The sequence below is a fragment of the Panthera leo genome, chromosome C1, assembly GCF_018350215.1.
Source record: "Panthera leo isolate Ple1 chromosome C1, P.leo_Ple1_pat1.1, whole genome shotgun sequence".
NCBI lineage: Eukaryota > Metazoa > Chordata > Mammalia > Carnivora > Felidae > Panthera > Panthera leo.
This window is the reverse complement of record NC_056686.1, coordinates 128004928-128031061: the sequence shown is the minus strand read 5'-3', so window position 1 is coordinate 128031061 and position 26134 is coordinate 128004928. Positions and strand designations below refer to the sequence as shown.

General features: G+C 36.0%; 1 protein-coding gene across 1 annotated transcript in view; it reads right to left on the bottom strand.

The window, feature by feature from the left end:
* The window catches only part of THSD7B (thrombospondin type 1 domain containing 7B), a 746473-nt gene that overhangs the window by 224867 nt on the left and 495472 nt on the right, over positions 1–26134 (bottom strand). The window contains exons 12-13 of the mRNA XM_042948618.1: positions 20592–20786; positions 14890–15156 (exon numbers count right to left, since the gene is read on the bottom strand). Of these exons, the coding sequence (XP_042804552.1) occupies positions 14890–15156; positions 20592–20786 (462 nt within the window). The remainder of the gene's footprint in view (positions 1–14889; positions 15157–20591; positions 20787–26134) is intronic.

Sequence of the window (26134 nt, the reverse complement as noted above, 5' to 3'; positions counted from 1 at the left end):
ACCAACTAAAAGGAAGGTGAAAGTAAGGCAGGAAGGAGAAGAAAGCAGTTTATGGGAGTGCGTTCCTGTCCTGTCCTTAGACAAAATGTCAGTGGGATAAGAGACCTGGTTGAAATTAACTCATCTCAAGTATATTAATTTTGGCATATGCTATTTTGTTGCAAGAATTAGGTAATCCCAGTCAAACTCCAGCCTACTGTCACAAGTTGGGAAATATATTATTCCTTTGGTATTAAACCATGATGTGACTCAACAGGAACCAATAATCACTGACAGGACATAGAGAGAAATTCCTTGATTTTTTAAAAATAAAGTACAATTTTAAAGTTAGTCCTCATAGTGATGCTCTCAAAGTCAAATAGACTTGCCTGAGATCTGTGATCTGAATCATCTATGGAATCTAGGAGAATATATAATTAAGAATTTACTAGATTCTGTTACCCATTGCTGTATTGACCACGAGGGTCCACATTGGACACCTCAGCATGAGGAATAATTATCCTCATGAAGAAATTTATCTGATAATCCTAGAGAATCCTATATATGTCTTAGAGATGCAGATGATAGACAAACCCATGTAAGAGCTTAAAAGGGCAAAGTATTTGCTGTTGTTACTAGGATAGCTAGATTGACATCCTTGCTCTGTGCCTGTTTGTACATGCTGAAATTAGAATTTTTCATAATCAGTGATCTCTGATTAAAACAAAAAAAGTTGTCTTTATTAATAAGTGCTATTAACTTCCCTCCATGTTCACTACCCCATCTTGATAGATGGGGGTGTGTCTCATTTCTAGAGGTGACAAAATGAAGTATTGTCACTTACTCTTCTTAAAAAGTCCTCTTTGAATTATGTACTGTAGAATTATATTAACACAAATATAAAGGCTATGAGTCTATGGTAAACCTTCATCAAAGAATGGTTTTCATTTGCTGAAAATCTTTTACATTTTCTAACAGTTTTTGCTATTGTTCTGCCAATTGATTCAGTTAGGTCTCCTTTTTCTTAAGGATACGCTCTTCTAACTGAAATATGTATTTCTAAACTTAAAAAAAAAAACTTGAAAATTGAAAGTAATATATAAAAAAGATGACTGACCTTTAGAATAATTTTTCCAAAAGACATGAATAGACACTTCTCCAAAGAAGATATCCAGATGGTCAACTGACACGTGAAAAAATGCTCAACATCAATCATCATCAGGGAAATACAAATAAAAACCACAATGAGGTATCCCCTCACACCTGTCAGAATGGCTAACATTAACAACTCAGGCAACAACAGATGTTGGCGAGGATGAGGAGAAAGAGGATCTCTTTTACACTGCTGGTGGGAATGCAAGCTGGTGTAGCCACTCTGGAAAACAGTATGGAGGTTCCTCAAAAAATTAAAAATAAAACTACCCTACAGCCCAGCAACTGCACTACTATGTGTTTATCCAAGGGATATAGGTGTGCTGTTTTGAAGGGACACATGCACCCCCATGTTTACAGCAGCACTATCAACAATAGCCAAAGTATGGAAAGAGCCCAAATGTCCACCAATGGATGAATGGATAAACAAGATGTGGTGTGTGTGTGTGTGTGTGTGTGTGTGCGCGCGCATATTGGTACACACACACACACACACACACACACAAAATGGAGTATTACTCGGCAATCAAAAAGAATGAAGTCTTGCCATTTTCAACTGTGTGGATGGAACTAGAGGGTACTATGCTAAGTGAAATTAGTCAGAGAAAGAAAAAAATCCTATGACTTCACTCATATGAGGACTTTAAGAGACAAAACAGATGAACGTAAGGGAAGGGAAACAAAAATAATATAAAAACAGGAAGGGGGACCAAACAGAAGAGACTCATAAATATGGAGAACAAACTGAGGGTTGCTGGAGGGGTTGTGGGAGGGGGGATGGGCTAAATGGGTAAGGGGCATTAAGGAATCTACTCCTGAAATCATTGTTTCACTATATGCTAACTAATTTGGATGTAAATTTTAAAAAATAAAAAAATAAAATAAAATATTCAGAACTACAAAAAAAAAGAATATTGAAATCACATTAAGCATTTTTCTAACCACAATAGTATAAAACTAGAAATTACAGGAAAACCAGAAAACTAACAAATATGTGAAGATTAAACAACATGCAACTGAAAAACTAATGGGTCAAAGGAGGAATAAAGAGAAATCAAAAAGTACTCAGTCAGTGAGAATGGAAATACCCACTCCAAAACTTAAAAGGTTCAGCTCAAGGGACATCTGGGTGGTTTAGTCGGTTAAGCACCCAACTCTTTTTTTCAACTCAGGTCATGATCTCACAGTTCATGAGATCTAGCCCCATGTCGGGCTCTGTGCTGACAGCAAGGAGCCTGCTTGATTCTCTCTATCCTTCTCTGCTTTTCCACTGCCCATGCATGAGCACATGCTCTCTCTCAAAATAAATAAACATTTTAAAAAAGTTGCAGCTTAAGAAGTTCTAAGAGCAAAGTTCAGAGTGGTAAATGCCTACTTTAAAAAACAAGAAAAATCTAATAATCTAACTTTACACCCCAAGATTTTAGAAAAAGAACAATGAAGGCTGAAGTTAGAGGAAAAATAAAATAACAAAGACCAGAAAAGAAATAAATGAAATAGAGACTCAAAAGAAAATAGAAGATATCAATGAAAACCAGAGCTGCTTCTTTGAAAAGATAAAATTAACAAACCTTTAACTAGACTCACCAAGAAAAAGCCAGGATTTGAAATATGAAATGCAAGGAGAAACATAACTGATATCACAGAAATCTAAAGGATCTTAAGGGACTACTATGAACAAGTGTATGCCAACAAATTGGAGAACCTATAAGAAATGAATACATTTCTAGAAACACAAACAACCAACAGTGAATCATGAAGTAGAAAATCTGAACAGATCAATTACTGTTAAGGAGATAGAATCAGTTGTCAAAATCTCCCAACAAACCAAAGTACAGAACCAGATGGCTTCACTGTTGAATTCTACTAAACTGTCACAATTTGCAGGCACATGATTTTGTATACAGAAAACTCTTAAGACCCCATAAAAATCATAATAACTAATAAAAGAATTAGGTTAGCTTTTGGGATACAGAAATGGAATATCTATATGTATATCAGTTGTATTTCTTTATATATATTAATGAACTACAAAAAAATGTAAGAAAACAATCCCACTTATAATTACATCAAAAGAATAAAATGCCTAGCAGTAAGTTTAACCAAGGAGGAGAAAAACCTATACACTGAAAACTATAAGACACTGATAAAAGAAACTGAAAAATGAATGGAAAGGTATTCAGTACTAATGGGCTAGAAATAGTATTACAGTGTCCATACTAATCAAAAGAATCTACAGATACATTTTAATTCTTACAAAAATCCCAATGGCATTTTTCAAAGAAATAGAACAAATTCCTGGAATTGTTATGGAACCACAAACACCCCAAATAGTCAAAGTAATTTTAGGAACAAAACCATAGATATCATGATTGATTTCAAATTATGCTACAAAGCAAATAACAATAGTATGATATTGGCATTAAAAACCGACACAGGGAGCCCACAAAGAAACCCACAAATATATGGCAGATTAATTTATGACAAAAGAGCCAAGAATTTACAATGGGGAAAGAACAGTCTCTAATAAATAATGTTGGGAAAACTCGACAGCCACATGCAGAAGAATGAAATTGTACCACTACCTTGTACCTTACACAAAAAAGAAATCAAAATGGAATAAAGACTTAAATCTAAGACTTGTAACCATGAAACTCCTGGAAGATAACCTAGGTGGTAAGCTTCTAGATATCAGTCTTTGCAATGATTTTTTTTTTTTTTGGATTTGACACAAAAAGCAAAAGCAATAGAAGCAAAAAATAAACTATTGGCACTATATCAAATTAAAAAGCCTTCTACAAAGCAAAGGAGACCATCAGCAAGATAAAAAGATAACCTATAGAATGTGAGAATATATTTGCAAGTCATGTATCTGATCGGGGGTTAATAACCAAAATAAATAGAGAACTCCTACAACTCAGTAGCAAAACAACAAAATGAAACCCCCAAAACCACAAACAAAACATGATAAAAAAAGCAGAGGTTCTGAACAGACCTTTTTTCAGGTGTACAGATGGCCAACTGCCACACGAAAAGATGCTCAACATCACTAATCATCAAGAAGATACAAACCAGGGGCACCTGGGTGGCTCAGTCAGTTAAGCATCTGACTTGGCTCAAGTCATGATCTTACAGTTCATGGGTTCAAGACCCATGTCTGTGCTGACAGCTCAGAGCCTGGAGCCTGCTTCAGATTCTGTCTCCCCCTCTCTGCCCCTCCATGACTCGCACTCTTTCTGTCTCTCTCTCTCAAAAAAATTAACATTTAAGAAATTTTTTAGGAAGATGCAAATCAGTCACAAGAAGGTATCACCTCATGTCTCTTAGAATGGCTATTATCAAAAAGATAACAAGTAAGTATTGTTGAGGATGTAGAGAAAGAACCCATGTGCATGGTTGTGGAGAAAGTAAACTTGGTTAGCCACTGTGGCAAACAGTATAAATCGTCCTCAGAAAATTAAAAATAGAAACATCATGATCCAGCAACTCCACCTCTGGTATTTACCTGGAAAAAAGAAAATAGAACACAAACTTCAAAAGATATGTGTACCCCCATGTTAATTGCAGGACCATTTCCAATAGCCAAGCAACCTAAGTATCCATCAATGGATGGGTAGCTAAAGAAAACAATAGAAATATACAATAGATTATTATCCAGATATAAAAAAAGAAATCTTGCAATTTGCAACAACATAGATAGAGCTTGAAGGCATTATACCAAGTAAAATAAATTGGAGAGAAAGAAAAATACTGTATGATTTTACTTATATGCAGAATTGGAAAATAAACAAAAACAAAAAAGCAAAAGCAAAACTGAACTCATAAGAAACAGACTGGTGGTTGCCAGTGGGACGTGATGGGAAGTGGATAAAATGGGTAAAAAGGAACAAACTTCCACACATATAAATCATAAAATGTTATGTGCCACATAGTTAATACTCCATTGTATATTTGAAAGTTCTAAGTAAAATCTTAAAAATTCTAATCCCAAAAAAGAAAATTTTAACCATGTGTCTTTGATTTTACAATATATACAAATACTGTATCATTACACTGTATGCCTGAAACACCTTGTATGTCAATCATATCCATTAATCTTTTAAAATTTAAATTGGATTATATTAACTCCCCCCTTCTCATCTATGATTGCACTTAAATTATATCTGTTCTCCTCTCCTTGTCCTACAAGATTCTGCCTACTTGTTCAACCTCACTTCACAAAATTCGCTCCTCACTCACTATATTCAAATAGAAAACTTTTTTTTTGCAAGAACTTCTTGCTTACCTTATCTCTTCAGAATATATTGATGATCTTGTATGAACTTTTCACATGGTTGCTTCTTTCTCAGCCTTCACATCTCAAGTTTATGTTACTTTAAGGACTTCCTTAAAGTTTATGTCAAGATTTTATACTCAGCATCCAAAGAGCTAATAAAAACTTAAAATTCCTTTTGTTTTGTTTTTATCCCCCACTAGACAATTAACTTCATGAATACTTTGTTTCACATTAAATGTACACCCAAATCATAGAAGATGGGCAGATACATAGCTGGTGTTCAAAATACACATTTTTCTCAAATGAATGACTAAACCAACATGTACATGACATCAGTATGAGGACAGCGAGTTACCCCTCCCTTCTCCCCTTGTAATAACTAATTAGACATCTATAATAGAACAAAAGTGCCTTGGCACATTACTCCACAGGACTCAGAAGATATCTGTCAACAAGTGCATTCAGAAATAAACCAATGACCAAATGCAGAAAAAACATTTGACAAAGTACAATATTCATTCTTGATAAAAACATTCAACAATGTAGCGTTAAAGGGAACATACCTCAACAAAATAATGGAAATACATGAAAAACCCACAGCTAACATCATTCTCAATGGGAAAAAAAAGAAGAGCTTTTCCTGTATGGTCAGGAACAAGACAGGGATGTCCACTCTTACCATTAGTATTTAACATAGTACTGGAAGTCCTAGCCACAGCAATCAGACAAAAATAAATAAAAAGCATCCAAATCAGCAAGAAGTAAAACTTTCAGTAATTGCAGATGATGTACTATATACAGAAAACCTGAAAGACTCCAAAAAACTTCTAGAAGTGATCAAGAAAATCAGTCACAAGATAAAAAAAAATGTACAGAAATGTGCCACATTTCTATACATGCTAATGAAGCAGCAGAATTGGAAATTAAGGCATCAATCCCATGTACAACTGCACCCAAAATAGTAAGGTATGTAGGAATAAACCTCACCACCGAGGTGAAAGACTTGTATTCTGTAAACTATAAAACACTGAAAGAAATTGAAGAGAACACTAAGAATGGGAAAGTCATTCCATATTCATGGATTGGAAGTACAAATATTGTTAAAAAGTCTACACTACCCAAAGCAATCTACACATCTAATGCAATCCCTATCAAAATACCACCAGCATTCTCCACAGAGCTAGAACAATCTTAAATTTTTTTGGAACCACAGAAGACCCCAAATAACCAAAGCAATCTTGAAAAAGTAAAGTCTGGTATCACAATTCCAGACCAAGTTATATGACAAAGCTGCAGTAATCAAAATAGTATGGTACAGGCGCGCGCACACACACACACACACACACACACACACACACACGCACAGATGAATCAAACCAAAAAGAAAATCCAGAAATGAACCCACAATTATGTGGCCAATTAAGCTCCAACAGAGCAGGAAAGAATATCCAATGAGGGAAAAAAAGATGGTCTCTTCAACAAATGGTTTTGGAAAAACTCAACAGCAACATACAGAAGAATGAAACTGGACCACTTACACCATACACAAAAACAAATTCAAAAATGGATCAAAGACCTAAATGTGAGACCTGAAAGCATAAAAATTCTATAGAACACAGGCTATAATTTCTTTGCATTGCCCATAACAACTTAATTTTAGCTATGTTTCCTGAGGCAAGGGAAACCAAAGCCAAAATAAACTATTGGCACTGCATCAAACAAAACAAAGTAAAACAAAAACAAAAACAAAAAAAACTTCTGCACAGTTAAGGAAACAATCAATAAAATTAACAGGCAACCTACTGAATTGAAGTTATTTGCAAATGACCTATCCAATAAAGGATTAGAATCCAAAATATATAAAAAGATATAAAACTCAACACACCAAAATGAGTAATTAAAAATTGGGCAGAAGATATGAATGACATATGAAAAGACATATGAAAAGATGCTCAACATCACTGATTATCAGGCAAATGCAAATCAAAACCATAAGGAGATATCACCTCACACTTACTAGAATGGCTCCAATGAAGAACACAAACAACAAGTGTTAGCAAGGACCTGGAGAAAGGAAAACCCTTCTTGCTCTGTTGAGGACAATGAAAACTAGCACAGCCATTCTGGGAAAGAGTATGGAGGCTCCTCAACAAGTTAAAAAATAGATGTACCCTGCAATCCAACAATCACATTACTAGGTATTTACCCAAAGAATACAAAAATATTAGTCAAAGGGATCCATTCACCCTGATGTTTATAGCAGCATTATCTACAGTAGCCAAATTAAAAGAAGAGCCCAAGTGTCCACTGATGAATGTATAATGAAGATATGGTACACACACACACACACACACACACACACACACACACACACAATACTACACAGCTATAAAAAATGTAATCTTGCGATTTGCAAGGACATGGATGAAGTTAGAGATATTATGCTAAGCAAAAGAAGAGAACGGAGAATACTGTATGACTTCACTCATGTGGAATTTAAGAAACAAAACAAACAAGCAAAGGGGGAAAAGAGAGGTAGACCAAGAAAAAGACTTAACTGTGTAGAACAAACGGATGGTTACCAGAGTTCAGGTGGGTGGGGGAATGGGTTCAGTAGATGATGAGGATTAAGGAGTACACTTGTGTTGAACACTGGACATCATATGGAAATGTAAAAATAACTATTGTACATGTGAGACTAATATGACACTGTGTTAACTAACGAATTTCAACATAAACTTCTTTTTAAGTTTATTTCCATATTTTGAGAGACAGAGTACACATTTGTGAGTCAGGGAGGGGCAGAGAGAAAAGGAGAGAATCACTATCTGTGATGTCAGTGCAGAGCCTGATGTGGTAGTCAGTCTCATGAACCAGTAGGTCATGACCCGAGCCATAATCAAGAGTTGGACACTTAGGGGCACCTGGGTGGCTCAGTCGGTTAAGCGTCCGACTTCAGCTTAGGTCACGATCTCACGGTCCGTGAGTTCGAGCCCCGCATCGGGCTCTGGGCTGATGGCCCAGAGCCTGGAGCCTGCTTCCGATTCTGTGTCTCCCTCTCTCTCTGCTCCTCCCCCGTTCGTGCTCTGTCTCGGTCTCAAAAAAAAATAAACGTTAAAAAAAAAAAATTAAAAAAAAAAAACAGTTGGACACTTCACTGACTGAACCACCCAGGCACCCCGAGATTAGGGATTATGAACACAAAATGGACTGTTTTATCTAGGAGATGTTTTATGTAAGCCTCATGGAAACCACAAAGCAAAAATCTGGAATAGATTAGTAAAGATAAAAAAAAGGAAGACAGCGTATCACTGTGGAAAACTACCAATTTACAAAGGTAGGCAGAAAGAGACGGTCAAGAACACTGGAGATAAATAACCAAAGGCAGACTATAAGATGGTGGTTTTAAGTCTTTACATATCAGTAATCACTTTTAAGTGTAAATGGGTTGAATTCATCAATCAAAAGGCACAGAATGGCTGTATGGATAGAAAAACAACCTAACTGTATGATGACTACAGGAAACTCATTTCAACTTTAAAGACATACATACACTCCAATTTTGAAGGGACAGAAGAAGAATATATCTCATGCAAGTGGGAACCAAAAGAAAGTGGGGATGGCCATACTTAGACAAAACAGACTTCAGCCCCCAAAAAAGCAACAACAAAGATTATATAATGGAGTCAATACATCAATAAGGTCTAACATCCCCAAGTGTATACACATTCATCATTAGAGCACCTGATGTTAAGTAAACACTAACAGATCTAACAAGAGAAATAGACAACTATTTATTAGCAGGAGAGTTCAATACCACACTGCCAATAGTGGATAGATCATCCCAATAGAAAAAGAAAACAAGGAAATGTTAGAAGTGAACAATACTTTAGTCCAAATGGAGTTGAGATTATATAGGCTATTCCACCCAACAGAAGAATGCATTGTTTCCTCAAGTGCACATGAAACATTAACCAGGATAGAACACATAACAGGACACAAAACAATACTTAACAAAATTTAAGAGTGAAGTCCTACTATATTTTCTGACCACACTGCTATGAAACTAGAAATAAAAAAAAAAAAATCTAACAAGTTTATAAATACGTTGAAACTTAACAACAAACTTATGAACAAGCAATGGGTCAAAGAAGAAATCAAATGGGAAATCAGGAAGTTAAAACTAATAAAAATGGAAAAACAGCCTATCAAATCCTATGGGATCCTACAAAAGTAGTTCTGAGAGAAAAGTTTATAACAATAAGTGGATACATTAAGAAGTTAGATCTCAAGCTACCCTAAAACCTCAACCAACTAGAAAAATAAATTAAGCCCAAAATATCAGAAGGAAGGAAATAAGAAAGGAGGGGAAATAAAGAAATAGAGATTGGAAAAACAGGAAGGATCAATGAAACTAAGAGCTGGTTTCTTTCTTTTTATTTAATGTTTATTTTAGAGAGGGCGGAGGAGGGACATAGAGACAGACAGACAGACAGAATCTACAGCAGGCTCTAGGCTCCCAGCTGTCAGCAGAGAGCCTGATGTGGGGCTCAAACTCTCAAGTCCTGAGATCACAACCTGAGCCAAATTTGGTCGCTTAACTGACTGAGCAATCCAGGTGCCCCTGGAGAGCTGTTTGAAACAAAATTAACAAACCTTTGGCTAAGAAAAAAAAAAAAAAGACTAAAAATTAGAAACAGAACAGGCGAGATTATAACTGATACCACAGAAATATATATATATAATCATAAGAGGCTACTGTGAATGATTACATGCCAACAGATTAGGTAATTTAGCAGACATAAGTTAATTTCTAGAAGCCCACAACCTATCAAGACAGAATCAAACATGTGAACAAATTAATGAGTAAAGGGATTAAACCATTTATCAAAACCCTCCCAACATAAAAAATCCCAGGAACAGAAGGCTTCACTGGTGAATTCTACGAAACATTTAAAAAAGACTTAATGCCAATTTTTCTCAAACTCTTCAAAAAAAAATTGAAGAGGAGGAAATAATTTCAATTTCCTACACGGCCAGTGTTACCCTCATACCAAAGTCAGATATGGACACTCCAAGAAAAGAGTACTATAGAATACTACTCATGAAAATAGATGAAAAAATTAACAAAATATTAGGAGACTACAATGAGTAAGACATGGTGATTATACACCATGATCAAGTATGATCTGTCCTTTCAATTCAAGGATGATTCAACATACACAAATCAGTAAATATATCACATTAATAGAATGAGAGACAAACATCACATGATCATTGAAATAAATGCAAAAAAATTATTTGACAAAATATCACATCCTTTCACAATATAAACCCTCAACAGATTGTGTGTGGAAGAAACATACCTCAACATAATAAAGGTCCCATTTGGTAAACTCACAGCTAACATTATATTCAATGTTGAAACAGGAAAAAGACAAGATGGTCCTCTCTTACCTCTCTTGTTCACTACAGTACTGGAAGTCCTAGGTGGAACAATTAAACAGAACAAAACAGAAAACAAAAACACAAACCCCAAGCAACCAAACAAGAAACATCCAAACAGGATAGAAAGAATTAAAATTGTCACTATTTGCAGGTGGTATTGTTTTGTATATAGAAAACTTCAAGCAGCCGAAATAGCTCAGCTGGGAGACTGAATAAAACCCCAAAGACTCAACCAAGAAGAAACTGTTGAAACTACTCAGCAATTTCAATACAGTTCCAAGACAAAAAAAAAAAAAAAAAAAATTAACATACAAAAATTAGTTATTTTTTAAGTTTTATTTAATTTATTTCAAGAGAGACAAAGTGAGCACAAGAGGGGCAGAGAGAGAGGGGGAAAGAGAGAGAATCCCAAGCAGGCTACACATTGTGGGACACTTAATCAGCTGAGCCACCCAGATGTCACCCCAAATCAGTTATGTTACTATGTAGTAATAATGAAACTTCTGAAAAATAAAACTATCCCATTCACAACAGCACCAAAACAATAAAAATACCTAGGAATAAATTTAGCCAAGGAAGTGAAAGATCTGTATGATGAAAACTACAAAACTTAGTTGAAAAAAATTGAAGTAAAAACAACAAATGGAAAAAAACAACCCATGTTTAAGGATCAGAAGAATTTTGTTAAGATGTCCTTACTCCCAAAAGTCTTCTATAGATTTAATGTCATCTTTATCAAAATTCAGAGAGCATTCTTTTTTTTATTTTTTTTTATTTTATTTTTTTTAATGTTTATTTATTTTTGACAGAGAGAGAGAGACAGAGCATGAGCAGGGGATGGGCATAGAAAGAGAGGGAGACACAGAATCGAAAGCAGGCTCCAGGCTCTGAGCCATCAGCCCAGAGCCCGACGCGGGGCTTGAACTCACGGACCGCGAGATCATGACCTGAGCCGAAGTCGGACACTCAACCGACTGAGCCACCCAGGTGCCCCGAGAGCATTCTTTATATAGAGAAGATGGAGAGAGAGAAATGGAATCACCAAGGACCCCAAATAGCCAACACAATCCTGAGGCTGAACAAAGATGGAGTTATCACACTCCTGATTTCAAGTCATACTACAAATCTCTCATAATAAAAATAGAATAATATTGGCATAAAAAGACATGGACCAATGAAACAGAATAGAGAGCCCAGAAGAAAATCCATGCATATTCAGTCAACTAAGATTCAACAAGAAAGGAGGGCACACCCAACGGGGGAATGATGATCTCTTTAGATAGTGTTGGAAAAACTGAACACATGCAGAACAATGAAACTGGGTCCTTATCTTACACTAAAAAATTTAATAAAAGATATCAAAGATTTAAATATACAACCTGATACCATGAAACTCCTAGAAGAAAATGCAGTGAAGATGTTATTTAACATTGCTTTTGGTAATGAGGTTTTGGATCTATCACCACAACAGCAGCAACCCCGATAAGATTATATCAAACTTAAGCTTCTGCATAGCAAGAGAAGCAGTCAACAAAATGAAATGGAAACATAGCAAATGGGAGAAAACTTTTTGCCAACTATGTTTCAGATAGCACTATAATATACAAAGAACACACTCCATCTACTTATGAAACAGGCAGAGAAATAGACATTCCCTCAAAAACATCCAAATGGCTAATAGGTAGATGAAAAGATTTTCAACATAACTAACAATCAGGGAAATCCAACTCAAAACCATAGCAAAATAACACCTCATACCTGTTAAAATGGCTATAAAGAAGAAATAATCAATGTTGAGGATATGGAGAAAAGGTACCCCTTGTACACCTGTTGGTAGGAATGAAATTGGTTCAACCACTATGGAAAACAATATTAAAGTTACTCTAATATTAACAATAGATCTACTATGGGATATAGGAATCCCACATCTGGGTACATACCTAAAGGAAATAAAAACAGGGTATCAAAGAAATATACTCCTGTGTTCGTTGCCACATTATTCACAATAGCCAAGCTATGGAAATAACCTATGTGCCCATTAACAGATGAATGGACAAAGAAGATGTGCTGTATTATATATATGTAATATATATATATGTATGTAATATATATACATAACATATTATATGTTACATATTATATGTTATATCTCTGATTATATTTATATATATTATATATATGTAATATATATGTAACATATATATAATATATATATGTTACATATATAATACACATAATATATATATGTTACATATATTATATATATATACATATCTATGTGTGTATATATATATGTGTGTGTATATATATATATATATACACACACATATATATATATAAAATCAGGGAATATGATTTGGCCATCAGGACATCCTGCCATTTGTAACAACATGGATTGACCCTGAAGATATTACACTAAGTAAGCTAATTCAGAAAGAGAAAGTCAAATACTGTATGATATCGTTATATGTGTAGTGTAAAGAAATCAAACTTGTAAAAACAGTAGAATGGTGTTTACCAGGAGATGAGGGGTTGGGCTTGGGGGATAGGACACATGTTATTAAGCTATATCAATTTGCAATTAGTAAATAGGTCCTAGAGATTTAATGCACCCTATAGTGAATATACACACCTATAATTGTGTTATAATCAAATTGCTAAGAGACCAGAACTTAATTATTCCAACCACTAAAAAGAAATAATTTTGTAATGTGATAGTGATGCCAATTATCACTGCAACAGCAATCATCTCCCTATAAAATTCTATGAATTTAACATGCTGTACACCTTAAATGTATACAACATTGTAAGTCAAACATTTCAATAGGAGAAAGGAAAAGTAATTTTCAGAAAACACTGTGTGTGTGTGTGTGTGTGTGTGTGTGTGTGTGCGCATACATACATACATACATAAATGGAAAAACAAAGATTACAGCCAACCAGGTTTGGCTTTCATAAAACAGATCCACAACTTGTTTGTGATGTGTTTAATGTTTCTAGGAGTCAAATTACTGAAGAAAATTTTATAGAGTACCCCAGGAAGCAGAGCAATGATTTCACCAATTAAAAAGTTATTAAGCTTTAAGTTGTATTCATATAATGATATGGGCCTATCTTAAAGAACAGCTAATGCATGGGGAATGAAGACAAACTCTCATTTATCTGCCTTCTATGTCAGAACTTAATCAACTTACAATTTCTAATATTATTGAGAAAGCTGATTAGAACACAAGACTTTGATCCCAGAGGCCAAAATCTTTTATCCTCCCAGAGTTTGCCAGTCAAACATGACTTCTCTTTCATACTCTGTAAAAATCGTAACCATTTTAGTCTTAAAAAAAAAAAAAAAAAAAAAAAAAAAAAAAAAAAAAAAAAAGACAAACTAGAGTATGAAATTCATAGGCTCCATTGTAATCATTAGTCTCAGGCCACCCCACCCTCCCAACAACATTTACCCCAATTGTATTTAATCTCATTCTTTCTCATTCTTTTCCCCATTCACCCCTATCTTTCAAATTTTCCCAAGATGGAAAAAAAAAAGTCTTCTTCCTAACTGACAGCTCACAGCACTCTCCCAGATTGCCTATGTTTTATTCCTACAGTTTTATTCTATTAATTTAGATATTCTTATATATTACAAGGTAAAACATTTTAAATCAATATTTTAATTGGTATTTTGGCAACTAACTTGGAAGAAACTCACAGCCTGGTTGCTTTCTAGATGTATGATCAGAGCACCAAAACATACCCCAAGATGTATTTTTTAATTAAATATGGCTTTTTCAGTCAAGTAGAGCAACTGTACTCGTCCACAGTTAACCAAGTGGCCAAAGGACGGAGTTAAGGATCCAAACTAATCACATTCCAAATAATCAGTAAAATATGGATCTATGCATTCCAAATGCCTGCATTTTATGAAAGGTAGTGTGTTATTGACCAAGGAGAAATAAAACAATTTTTAAAGAACAAAGCTACTAATTCTAGACCATCGACACACCTCCTGGGCTGTGTATGTTCCCATCTGTACTCCTTACCAGAGCTGCTGCAGTATGAGGGGTCAACAGGTCTTCCATTTTTATCAGAGCAGGCTATAGCTCGAAAGCGCATTCCTTTTCCACATTCTTTGCTTTCTCCTTGCACCCGAAATCCTCCTCGCTGAGACTCTCTTCTGCCTTCTGGAATAATGCAATCTGACCAGTTTCCATAAGGTTGAGATATAAATACATTACAAGGGCATAGTTCCATTTCCATGAGAGGGTACAGGTCAGAGTCCTGGCATTTCTCTTTCTTCCTGCTTTTCCCTGTTCCAAAAAGAGACATTGCTATATTAATTTCATATCTGTTTTGTAAAAAGTCACATTATTGTCTTTACTAGCTCTTAGAAAATTTAATCTTACACTATAGCCTCCCCCTGCCCTGATTCTTTATTGCCATGAAAGTAAATCTTAGGACAATGAAAGCAATTCCCAAAGCACCTGTGAAATTCAAATTATTTTGGAAAAAATAAAATTAAAAATCGTCTTATGTTGGAGAGTGCCAAAAAAAAACAAACTAAAAAAAGATGCTTGCTACAGTGACTTAACAGCCAGAAAATTTGTTAATTCATTTAGTATAATTTTCCCTGTGACTTGTTGATAAAAGCAAATTATCGCCTCTCAGTCTTCCTTGGAATCAATGGTTTCCAGGGAAACCAACATAAACACCCTCTCTTTGAAGTACATTTCTGAAAATGGTTTATTTATTCAAAGGATGAAAGGACACCCTCCCATACAATGGCCCTGGAGCGAGGTCAGGTGTCACTCCAGGTGTGGCAGACAAAGTAGAACTTATTTTGGTCCTTGCCATCAAGTAGCTCACAAATGCTGACACAATGAAATGAATGTTCCAATAACATTGGGTAATTTAATCTGAGAAAAAGGCATGGCTTCCACTTTGAGAGACTTTTAACTCAAGCATTCTAGAATATGACTTTGCCTTACCAATTGACTTTGATGGACCTTTTAGCTGTGATTCTGTCTATAAGTAATGAGAATGCAGAATCAATTCCCACTGCTCTGAGTACTTGATAATCATGTTTAATGGAGTTTCAAGTCAGCCTGTAACTTGATTTCAACTTTCTGGCCAATGTACTTCCACTCGATTCCTAAAAATTCTCAAGTAAATCTCATAATTATATTTTGTTACCTCATTAATAAGTCATCAGCTAGAGTCTTGGCAGGCTATAGAAAAATGAAGTAGGCTGATTTACTTACTGGTCTTATTCCCAGTCTTTATAGCTATTTTAGAAATGCTTAATACAAGCTGATGCATGGGATATTTTCTCATTGTCAAATAGTTTATATATATTTTTACAGTTGCTGCTGGATGATTGGCTCTATAGGTCTGACATGCTGCTTATGACCACAATAAATAAGGATTCCTGCAGGACCTGAAATGATCTTGCAGGAATTTCAGGCATGCCACTACCTCTCTGGGAGGATATATTCATTTCCTCTACCATTAGGGGCATTTAGGGAGAAAAAGTTTGGGAAACACAGCTTCTATCATGGCCATGAGAATTTACTGGTTGAGATATAAAGAAACCAATCACTAGGTTCTCTTTTCTGATCCATTAGCTTCACCCACAGAAAGAGTTTAACTTTTTTTTTTTATGTTTATTCATTTTTGAGAGGGAGGGGAGAGGGAGGGGAGAGGGAGGGGAGAGGGAGGGGAGAGGGAGGGGAGAGGGAGGGGAGAGGGAGGGGAGAGGGAGGGGAGAGGGAGGGGAGAGGGAGGGGAGAGAGTATCCTAGGCTCCAGGCTCTGAGTTGTCACCACAGACCAACTGAGCCACCCAGGCTCCCCACCCACAGAAAGAGTTTAAATCATCTACAGCTCTTAAATTCCTTATTATTATCTCCATTCTAGATTTCTTGCTCAAGCTTCTGAGCCACAGACTGGAACTTTAAAGGCCAAACTCAACCTGGCAAAACCCATCCTCAAGCTCTTCACACCAGGGCCTTCCTTTCTCCATCTTCATTTACCAAGTATACCAACATGACCAAGTCAAAATGTAAAATGTCAGACTTGAATTCTGTTGCTCTACCCGACTACCTGTATCTGATTAATGAAAAAGATCATATCAAATGACTAAGTATCTCTTCAATCAGTCCATTGTTTCCATTCTGACCAATACCACCAATATTTAGCCCATCTCCAAATATCCAGCTTAAATCACAACAGCTTCTTCTAATATTTTATACCTTATTTTCCTTTTCATCTTCTCCCCACTCTGCAGTTAGAACCACCTCACAAAGATGTAAGTCTGATCATGTCATTCATCTACTTAAAAGTCTTCAGTGACTTACCATGGTTCTAGGCTCCTTGCCATGGTCATCAAGGCCCTTAAGTGTCTGATACCATTAGCACCTGCCTCCTGCCTGTGTGATGCCACTCTGCCTGGGGCATGTTACAAGCTAGACAAAACAAGCATCTTTCAGTTCCTGGAAATGACTCCTTGGTTTCTGGCCTTTGCATTTCTTACACCAGAAATTTTCCTCAGTTCCAACCTCTCTCCATAGTCTAATTAATGCCTGCTTGTACTTCCTCCGTGGCAGGGGTAAAGTATTAGTTACCCCTGGAAAAGGTATTCTTCTGTACTTTTATTCTGCCTACCACAAGCTATGCCTTTCCAAGAATGCTCACATCCTATTTCTTATAATTGTGCTACCTTAGATGGCAAAATGCACTGTGTAGATGTGACTAAGATTATTGACCTTGGGATGAGATTATTCTGGATTATTTGTGTGGGTCCAACCTAATCGCAGGGCAGAGAATCTTTCCTAAACCAGAGGCAGAATGGTCAGAGAGACACAATGTTACTGAATTTCAAGATAGAAAAGTCATGAGCCAAGGAATGTGGACAGCCTCTAGAAGCTAGAAAAAGGAAAGGAATTTCCCCAGAGCATCCAGAAAGGCATGAAGATCCACCAACATTTTGTTTTCAGTCTGGTGACACACACGTTTATTTTAGAGCTATACAACTCAGAATAAATCTGTGTTCTTTTTAAGCCACTAAATTTGTGGTAATTTGTTACAAAAGCATTAAGAAACTAATGTAGCACTAATATCACAGCTATTGTCACAAGTGGTACACTGGGTTGTAACTGTATTAAATTCTCTATCTTCCCTTACAGTGGAAGCTCTTAAAGTAGGATGCCTATCTATTCCCCAGTAGTATTCCTAAGGCCTAGCACACGTAAGTAAACTGTTGATTAAGAAAGTAAGATTTAAGAAGTGGTAGAGTGGGGGAGAAAGTGAAGACAAAAGGAGAAAGTAAGAGCAAGACAGAATAGGAAGAAAGATACTAATCTACAAGGCAACCAAAAATTGCTGGCAGAACAAGCATTCTGTACTAATATATGCCATGTCTGTATTTGGGATATCCTTAATTATGTGGCACCACTGTTTCAAGAAAGATTGGAGTAAACTCATACAGAAATGGTTCTCAAAATAAGAAACAAATTATCACTGGTCCTTTACTTTGATTACAGTATAGTCAACAATTAGCATTAACTTGTGGATTCAGAACTAGTTAGTACTTAAAAACAAATAAAAAAACACCAAAAAAAAAAAAAAAAAACCCAAGATAACAAAAAAGTCTACCGCTAATACAACTATAAAGATATTTTTCCTCACTTAAGTCAGAGGGAAATTTGTGCCTGTTCCCCCAAGACATAAAACTATAAGAATATATTAAATGTTATTTATCAAGTTATTTTATATATTAATAACCTGAACAAATCTACTCAATGGATTATTTTCAGCACTGTATAAACAACTACTATAAATACCATTCAATCTAAAACCCAGGATGATCCCGTTTAGGTACAACACCCAGGACATTCAGATATTGAATTAAGGCCTATTGTTAAAAATGGAAAAAAAAAATGGAAAAGAACACCACCCTAGATGGCCCATTATTCCATGCAGTGGCTAGTATTACTGTGTGCTTCCCATGTGTTTGTGTTAGAGAGAGTCCCATTGTTCTATAGTCTAAGCCCATGCCTTTTACTACCACTGATGTTAGAGATTACTTAAGTTTACCACCAAATTACATGAGAAACCAAAATGCAAGCAAATACCACAACAATGAAAATAAGTCTTAAGAAGTGACAAATTTCAATTCACTACTGCCTCCCACACACCTAATACATGATTGTTGATTTTTTTTTCCCCTACAACGTAGGTGTTTCATAGAATTGACCAGTTATTTCCAAGACATGAAGACACACAAATGTCAATTAGCAAGCAAAAAGCATAATTAATAATAACTCAGAAAAAAATTTAAGTTTTTTGGTAGGATTAATTCTTAGGACAGAGTTTGCAGAAAAGCATACAATGGCTTTTCCAATATTTACAAAAAAAGTTTATTTTACATTTGTCAGCTTTGACAATTTGTAACAAAATTCACGAGTTTAATAAATATCTTGGGATTTTTGATATTCCCTTTTTCAATTTTCAGGTATAAAATACCATCAGTAAACCCTCAGGAAAAAAGAAAAAGACAAAAACTGGCCACTAATTAAAAACATCCTTTCCTTCAAAACTGTTACACCTGAACTTGAAATTATTCCTGTCACACACATTCCACTGCATTATATTCCCTGTAAGAATTTTTTCATTTTAGAAACACAAGCAATGCCGCATAAAGTTATATATGCACAGAATTTTGAGGAAAAAAGCACAAAGTGCAGCATACTTGACTGTTTCTATTTGATTATACATTTCACCTACACTTATGAATGGGCTCCCGGGTTGTGTGCAAAAACCCTGTTAAAGGCTCTCATCGATTAAGTAAATCCATTAGAGTGAGTTAAATTTAAAACAATCTTGTAAGCAATGCATTCAAACAAAGGGAATTTGAAACCAAGAGAATTAGCCCTTAAATTGCTTATAAGAACAAATGGTCTTCGGTGCTTAATTCTTCAATGTCAACACCAATTTTATTATCCCAGTGATTATTTTGGCATTTTTCCTCTGGGTCTTCATTACCTAAATTAAGTTTTTCTGGATATGCAAATACAACTACAAGAAATTCTGGGGTATTTATCTAGAGTAGTAGTACAATATGCTATACTGCATCAATTATTTGTATATTACAGGCAAAAATAGCTCCAGCACTTTGATTAAACTATTAATTACTTTAATTTCCATTAAATTGCACGGATGCAAACAGAACCAAAATAATATACCACAAAAGCAGAACCTATATATGTAATTTGACTTATCTTGCACTACTAACATTTTAAAATGTCAAATTGCTTGTAAGGTAATGGCAAAAAGAGAATGATACAGGTTAGATCTGCCTTTGATGGGTTTTACACATCAGTCACTGCTATCAACTTTGCTGAGATTCTGATATGACAAAATACCAGAATCTTTGTCATTAACTATTCCAAGCTAGCTCGTGGCTATATTGCCATTTAAGACTGTAAACATTATAAAGTCCTATAGAGAGGAACTTAATAGCTATAGAATGGTCCATATCATTTCACAAAAAATGAGTAGATATTATGTGGCAGGCATAGACACAGAAGATACATCAAGTCAGTAATTGGCTGGGAAAGGGAGAGACCTGATACCATTTCTAGTCCTTCTGGAGCTTCCACCTTCTGTGGCAGGTTCAGAAACACATCCATTGTCTGAAGCTAAGAAATGAAAGGTATGCCCTAACTATGAGCTGTCCCATACTCTACCTGTGAGCTGTCGCCGTCGACTTCGGATTGTTTCACAATCTGTGGAACAGGGTGTAAACTTGGACCAAACCGTGAAGGTGCAGTCATCTCGACACGGGACCGTGCATTCTTGCACAAAGGGAGGCATGCCATTTGTCTGCTTGAGGCATTCCATCATTTCTGCCGACTGGTTATCATCAGAGATGCAGGAGACCGCTTTACAAGAAAACAAAACAAAACGACAACACATGGATTTGTTTGTATTATTTTGATTCAATCAGTCTGCTGCTGGTTCTTCGACAAAATAGCAGAATCCCCCCAGTGTTTGCAAATTTGGTTATCACTGTGACTATGTGTGTTTAACATAGCTAACCCTATTTCTCTCTGGAAATTAAAGGTTTACCCTTGCCAGTGGAGGTATTTGAGGATTTAATTGGTTTCATTAATCCAATTTGGTTACATTGACAGCAACCAAAATAACTTTCTGTAATTTATTGTACATGAGATTGTATCTGGTCTCGAGGGATGATCTAAAACTAAAAGAATATGTAAGAGTAATAGAGGACAAAAAAAGGACAAAACCATTAAAATCATGTGAATTCTTCCTAGATTTAATTTACTTTACTTGTTTAAATGGCACTTGTAAGAGTGGTCCTATTTTCACTTCACAACCAGTATTTAAAAAAAAAAAAAATGGGGCACCTGGGTGGCTCAGTCGGTTAAGATCCAACTTCGGCTCAGGTCATGATCTCACAGTCTGTGAATCCTAGCCCCACATTGGGCTCTGGGCTGACATACAGCTCAGAGCCTGGAGCCTGCTTTGGATTCTGTCTCTCTCTCTCTCTCTCTCTCTCTGCCCCTCCCCTGCTCATGCTTTGTCTCTCTCTGTCCTCAAAATAAATAAAAACATTAAATTTTTTTTAAATGTGTTGCGGCATGTGGGTGGCTCAGTCAATTAAGTGTCTAACTTCGGCTCAGGTCAGGAGTTTGAGTTCCATATTGGGCTCTCTGTTTTCAGTACGGGGCCTGCTTCAGATCCTCTGTCCCTCTCTTTGCACCTCCCCTGGTCACACTCGTTCTCTCAAAAATAAACGAACGTTAAAAAATAGTAAAAAAAAAAAATGTTGTTTCTTAGTAAACCTTTCCTTATTAACATTTTAGGATCAATGAAAAATTTTCAATACTTTTTTCTCAAGTATAGGCATAATCTATCCAGATAATTCGCATTACAGATACCCTATCAATGGCAGTTATGTCTCATTCACAGCATTTTTCAATGAGAATGCTTCTAGTCATACCATAAAATAACCAATAATCTTAAGCAAAATTTCATAAATACTTTACCTCAATTCTGTATTTGATTCTTTGAGCTAGTGACATTTATTTAAGTATAAAGGATATTTTTGTGCATCTTTTATTCACCCTAATTATGGACCCTCTAGGGTTGTGTCTATATTCTCTAGACCCGTGTTTTGCAACCCTGGAACTATTGACATTATGGGATGGATACTTTGTTGTGCAGACCTGTGTTTCTTGTGCACTGTAAGATATTTAGCAGCATCCCTGGCCTCTACCTACTAGATGCCAGCAGCACACACATCCTCCTGGTTGTGAAAACTCCAAGTTACAGACATTGCCAAATGTTGCCCTAGGTGAAAACTACTCTTCTAAATGAATTCCTAGTCATGGAGGTTTATGAGAAGACACAGATTCTATGGCATGCCTTCAAACCTACTGCATCAACATCTCTGGGGAAAAAAAAAAATTCTAGGAATATTTTTGCCTTTAAGTGTCCCAGGTGGTTCTGATGCAGCCTTTCCACTGACAACCTACATTTGGCATCGTGCCTGTAAATATGGTGCATGTTATTGGATATTTGCTGAATTCATCATCCTAAAGAAATCATAGTTTAGGGTCATCTTTATTACGACTCTAAAATCCACCAAGTTACAAGCAAAAAACCTACCACAGCTTAGGATCAATATTGTTAAGAATACTTTATATAGAAACTTCTGTAAGGCAGGCTAAGTGTACATAGGGGCTCCATTTAATTGCCCATTCTTCTTGTATTCTGAATTCCTTTCATTATTCTGAGCACAGACAACAATTCAATGTGTGTGTGTGTGTGTGTGTGTGTGTGTGTGTGTGTGTGTTTTAACTGAAAGCCAAACCCAGTGTATGCTTTAGGACCAAGAAATTAGCTAAGATGATAACGGGTGCACACACACTTCCCCATTTGTGCATCTGCTCTGTGGCAGGTGGGGTTATTCAAGGATTTTGAATAATTTGTTTTGATTTTTATTTGCATCCTAGGAACAAAATCCACTGCACAAAAAGCCAACATCCCTGTGTTTGGCCTGTTGGGACTATTATAGTCATTAATGATGAATACACCAACATACTTTATCTTAGGGAGGGTGCAGGCAAATGTTACTGGAATTGCATGTTTAGATAACTAATCTGCAGTCAATTTAGGTGACTTTTATCTTGCCAAGGTATATGTTTCCCTTAAGATAACAATGTACTGATCAACATCAAGGGGAAATTTAAATACTTTGTAAAAGCATTGATATTTGAAACCTGAACTCCTATGTATATACAAATGAGGTATTTTTTTCGATAAAGTTTTTTAAAGATAATTCTTCACGTAAGTTTATAACTTGACAACTATGATAAACATTCAATTTTGAAATTCTGCAAATTACATTAGCAAATACTAGACTTATGAATGTCTATATTGACCTATTTTACATTAATGAAAAAGCATTAAAAATTAATAATAACTATGGCATAGGATATAATTCATAGACATTCTTGTCAAATGGTATGAATGCAAATTCCAATTCCAAACATCTTGAACTGAGTTATTTAGTCTTTGTGCTTAGACTCTCTATCTTTAAAATGATAAGATACCTATAACAGAGTTGTGAGAAATCTTAAAACAGTATCCCTTGTACACTAAGGGTTCAATAAATGCTATCAATTATAACCCCTTTGTATTTATTTTTTTAATTTTAAGTTTTTTTAAAAAAATTAGAGCAATTTTTAATTTATTTTATGTCAAGCAGGCTGATAGTTCTCACAGGTATACATGCACACACTATCATTCTCCATTGCCTCATTTCTTCCTTGGTCATTCTAAAAATCTGAGGGATGAAAGAGAAAACCATGATTGAATCTCACAGGATTCTGGCACTAAACTTCAAATCCCCATTAGTCAAACAGTATGTCAAATATGCCATAAACATATTCACTACATTTTAATTAGGTTATGTAGAACAAATCCGTTCCATTGCTCCTATACAAATAGGCATATTCGAGTCATCTAATGGAGACTTTAGGGAGTTCTACGGGCCAAAGAAAGCATCCACAGTTGTAGCATGAAGTTGGACGACACCCACATTAATCTCAAGATCCCTGCTGTGTGTTATTACTGATGGTCTCTTGATCCAAAGATGAGTGGCAACTGACACACTACAGATCATACAATCATCAGCATACAGTCAGGCATTATTGTTTTCAGATTTCTCCAAGCTCATGATTCTAAAAAAAAAAATCACTAGACACAAAACCCTAAATCAGTATTTCCTTCTTGGGAATGTTCTAGTAGAAGATTAATCATTCAATAAACATTTATTGGATGGCTGGATACTGAACTATATACTTTACTAGAGGGTAGGAAATTACTGAAGAAATATCAAGCACCAAGTCTGAAGGACTGGAAAACCAGGAAACAAAAAGAGAAGATATTTAGAGTAAATGAGGGTCACTAGTAGCTACTGGAACAATCCAATTTAGAGCCTCCTTCCATTAGGCCAACTCCTAAGGAAAAGCTATTTTTTAAATGTATTAATTACTTTAAATCTACACTATAGTTCTTAGTCATTAAAGGTATATAGATTAATCACGTCAGAGAAATTCTTTTAAGAAATACTACTGAGGGGGTGCCTGGGTGGCTCAGTCGGTTAAGCGGCTGACTTCAGCCTAGGTCATGATCTCACGGTTTGTGGGTTCGAGCCCTGTATTGGGCTCTGTGCGGACAGCTCAGAGCCTGGAGCCTGCTTCAGATTCTGTGTCTCCCTCTCTCTGTGCCCCTCCCCAGCTCGTACTTGGTCTCTGCCTCTCTCAAAAATAAAATAAAAAACGTTACAAAAATAAATTAAAAAAAAAAGAAATACTACTGACGTAGCAAAGTGTACTGATAAAATTATACACCCTGGTGTCAACAGAACTAAGAGTGACTCTTGTGTTGCTGTTGTTTGTTACCTTGGGCAAGTTATGTCAACTCTCTGAAGACTCAGTTAACTCACCCATACAATGAGAAGGAGAACGCCTACACCATAAAATAAATTGATGCAGATGAGGTACTTAGCACAGTACTAGAGCACTTGGCACATTCGACTGGAGACTGACCTAATTTTATAATGAAGTCTACTGGAAATAAAAACCTAACAAGCATCAGGAAAGAAGAATCTACCATCACTTGTCTTGGTTCAGGAAAAATTCTCCAAATCCCACCAATTAGTCTTGACTCCTAAGAAGTGTAACTGGAATCTCCTTTGAATTATACTCTTTTTTTTTTAACGTTTATTTTTTTATTTTTGAGACAGAGAGAGACAGAGCATGAATGGGGGAGGGTCAGAGAGAGAGGGAGACACAGAATCGCAAGCAGGCTCCAGGCTCTGAGCTGTCAGCACAGAGCCCGATGCGGGGCTCGAACTCACGGACCGTGAGATCATGACCTGAGCCGAAGTTGGACTCTCAACCGACTGAGCCACCCAGGCGCCCCTGAATTATACTCTTGAGGTCAGTAGCCTCTTCCCAAGATTGCATGGCTCTCCCAAGGATATTGTCTGTTATACTTCCAAGTGATGCTCTGTGTATTCAGTTTACGGTTTACAAAAAGGAGTCTAACCTACCAGAGGAGAGCAGAACTGCAAAGAAAGAAACAAATCCAAGGCCCGTTGGGAATTCCTTCCAGAAGCACTAAGATCAAAATCCTTAACTCTTAAGAATTTCATGAGAGGACAGTGAACATTTGCACAGAAGAGTGCTGCCCACATTAGCAACTTTTTACCTCACTCACCGAGGTGGTCCTATCCAGCATAGACACGTGTCATGCCACTGTATGCTAAAGCTGAATTTTTAACATCTAAAATTTAGGGGCATTTATCAAACTTTTCTGACCATTAGAACCATTAACGCTTCATTTCTGATCAAGAGAGGAGATAAGGCCAGAAAAAAAGTGTTCATCCCCTAAAATCAGGACTACATCTTAAAGTCATTTTCTCTACTTATACAGTGGTCTTAACATCAGACTTTGCTTATACACCTGGATCTTTATTACCGACATTTTGTTCCCTGTTTATCTTACTGAACTTGGTCCATTCACTCATCCAACCATCCATCCAGTCACAATAAGTAACTATAAACAATTATGAAAGCATTGTGTTTACTAACATACATATACATGTACATAAAAATAATCTGGCCTCTGGGAGGCTACAATAGTGGCAGTGACAAGAGTCCACAGTACAATGTTGTAGTCTCCCTAATGGAGATAA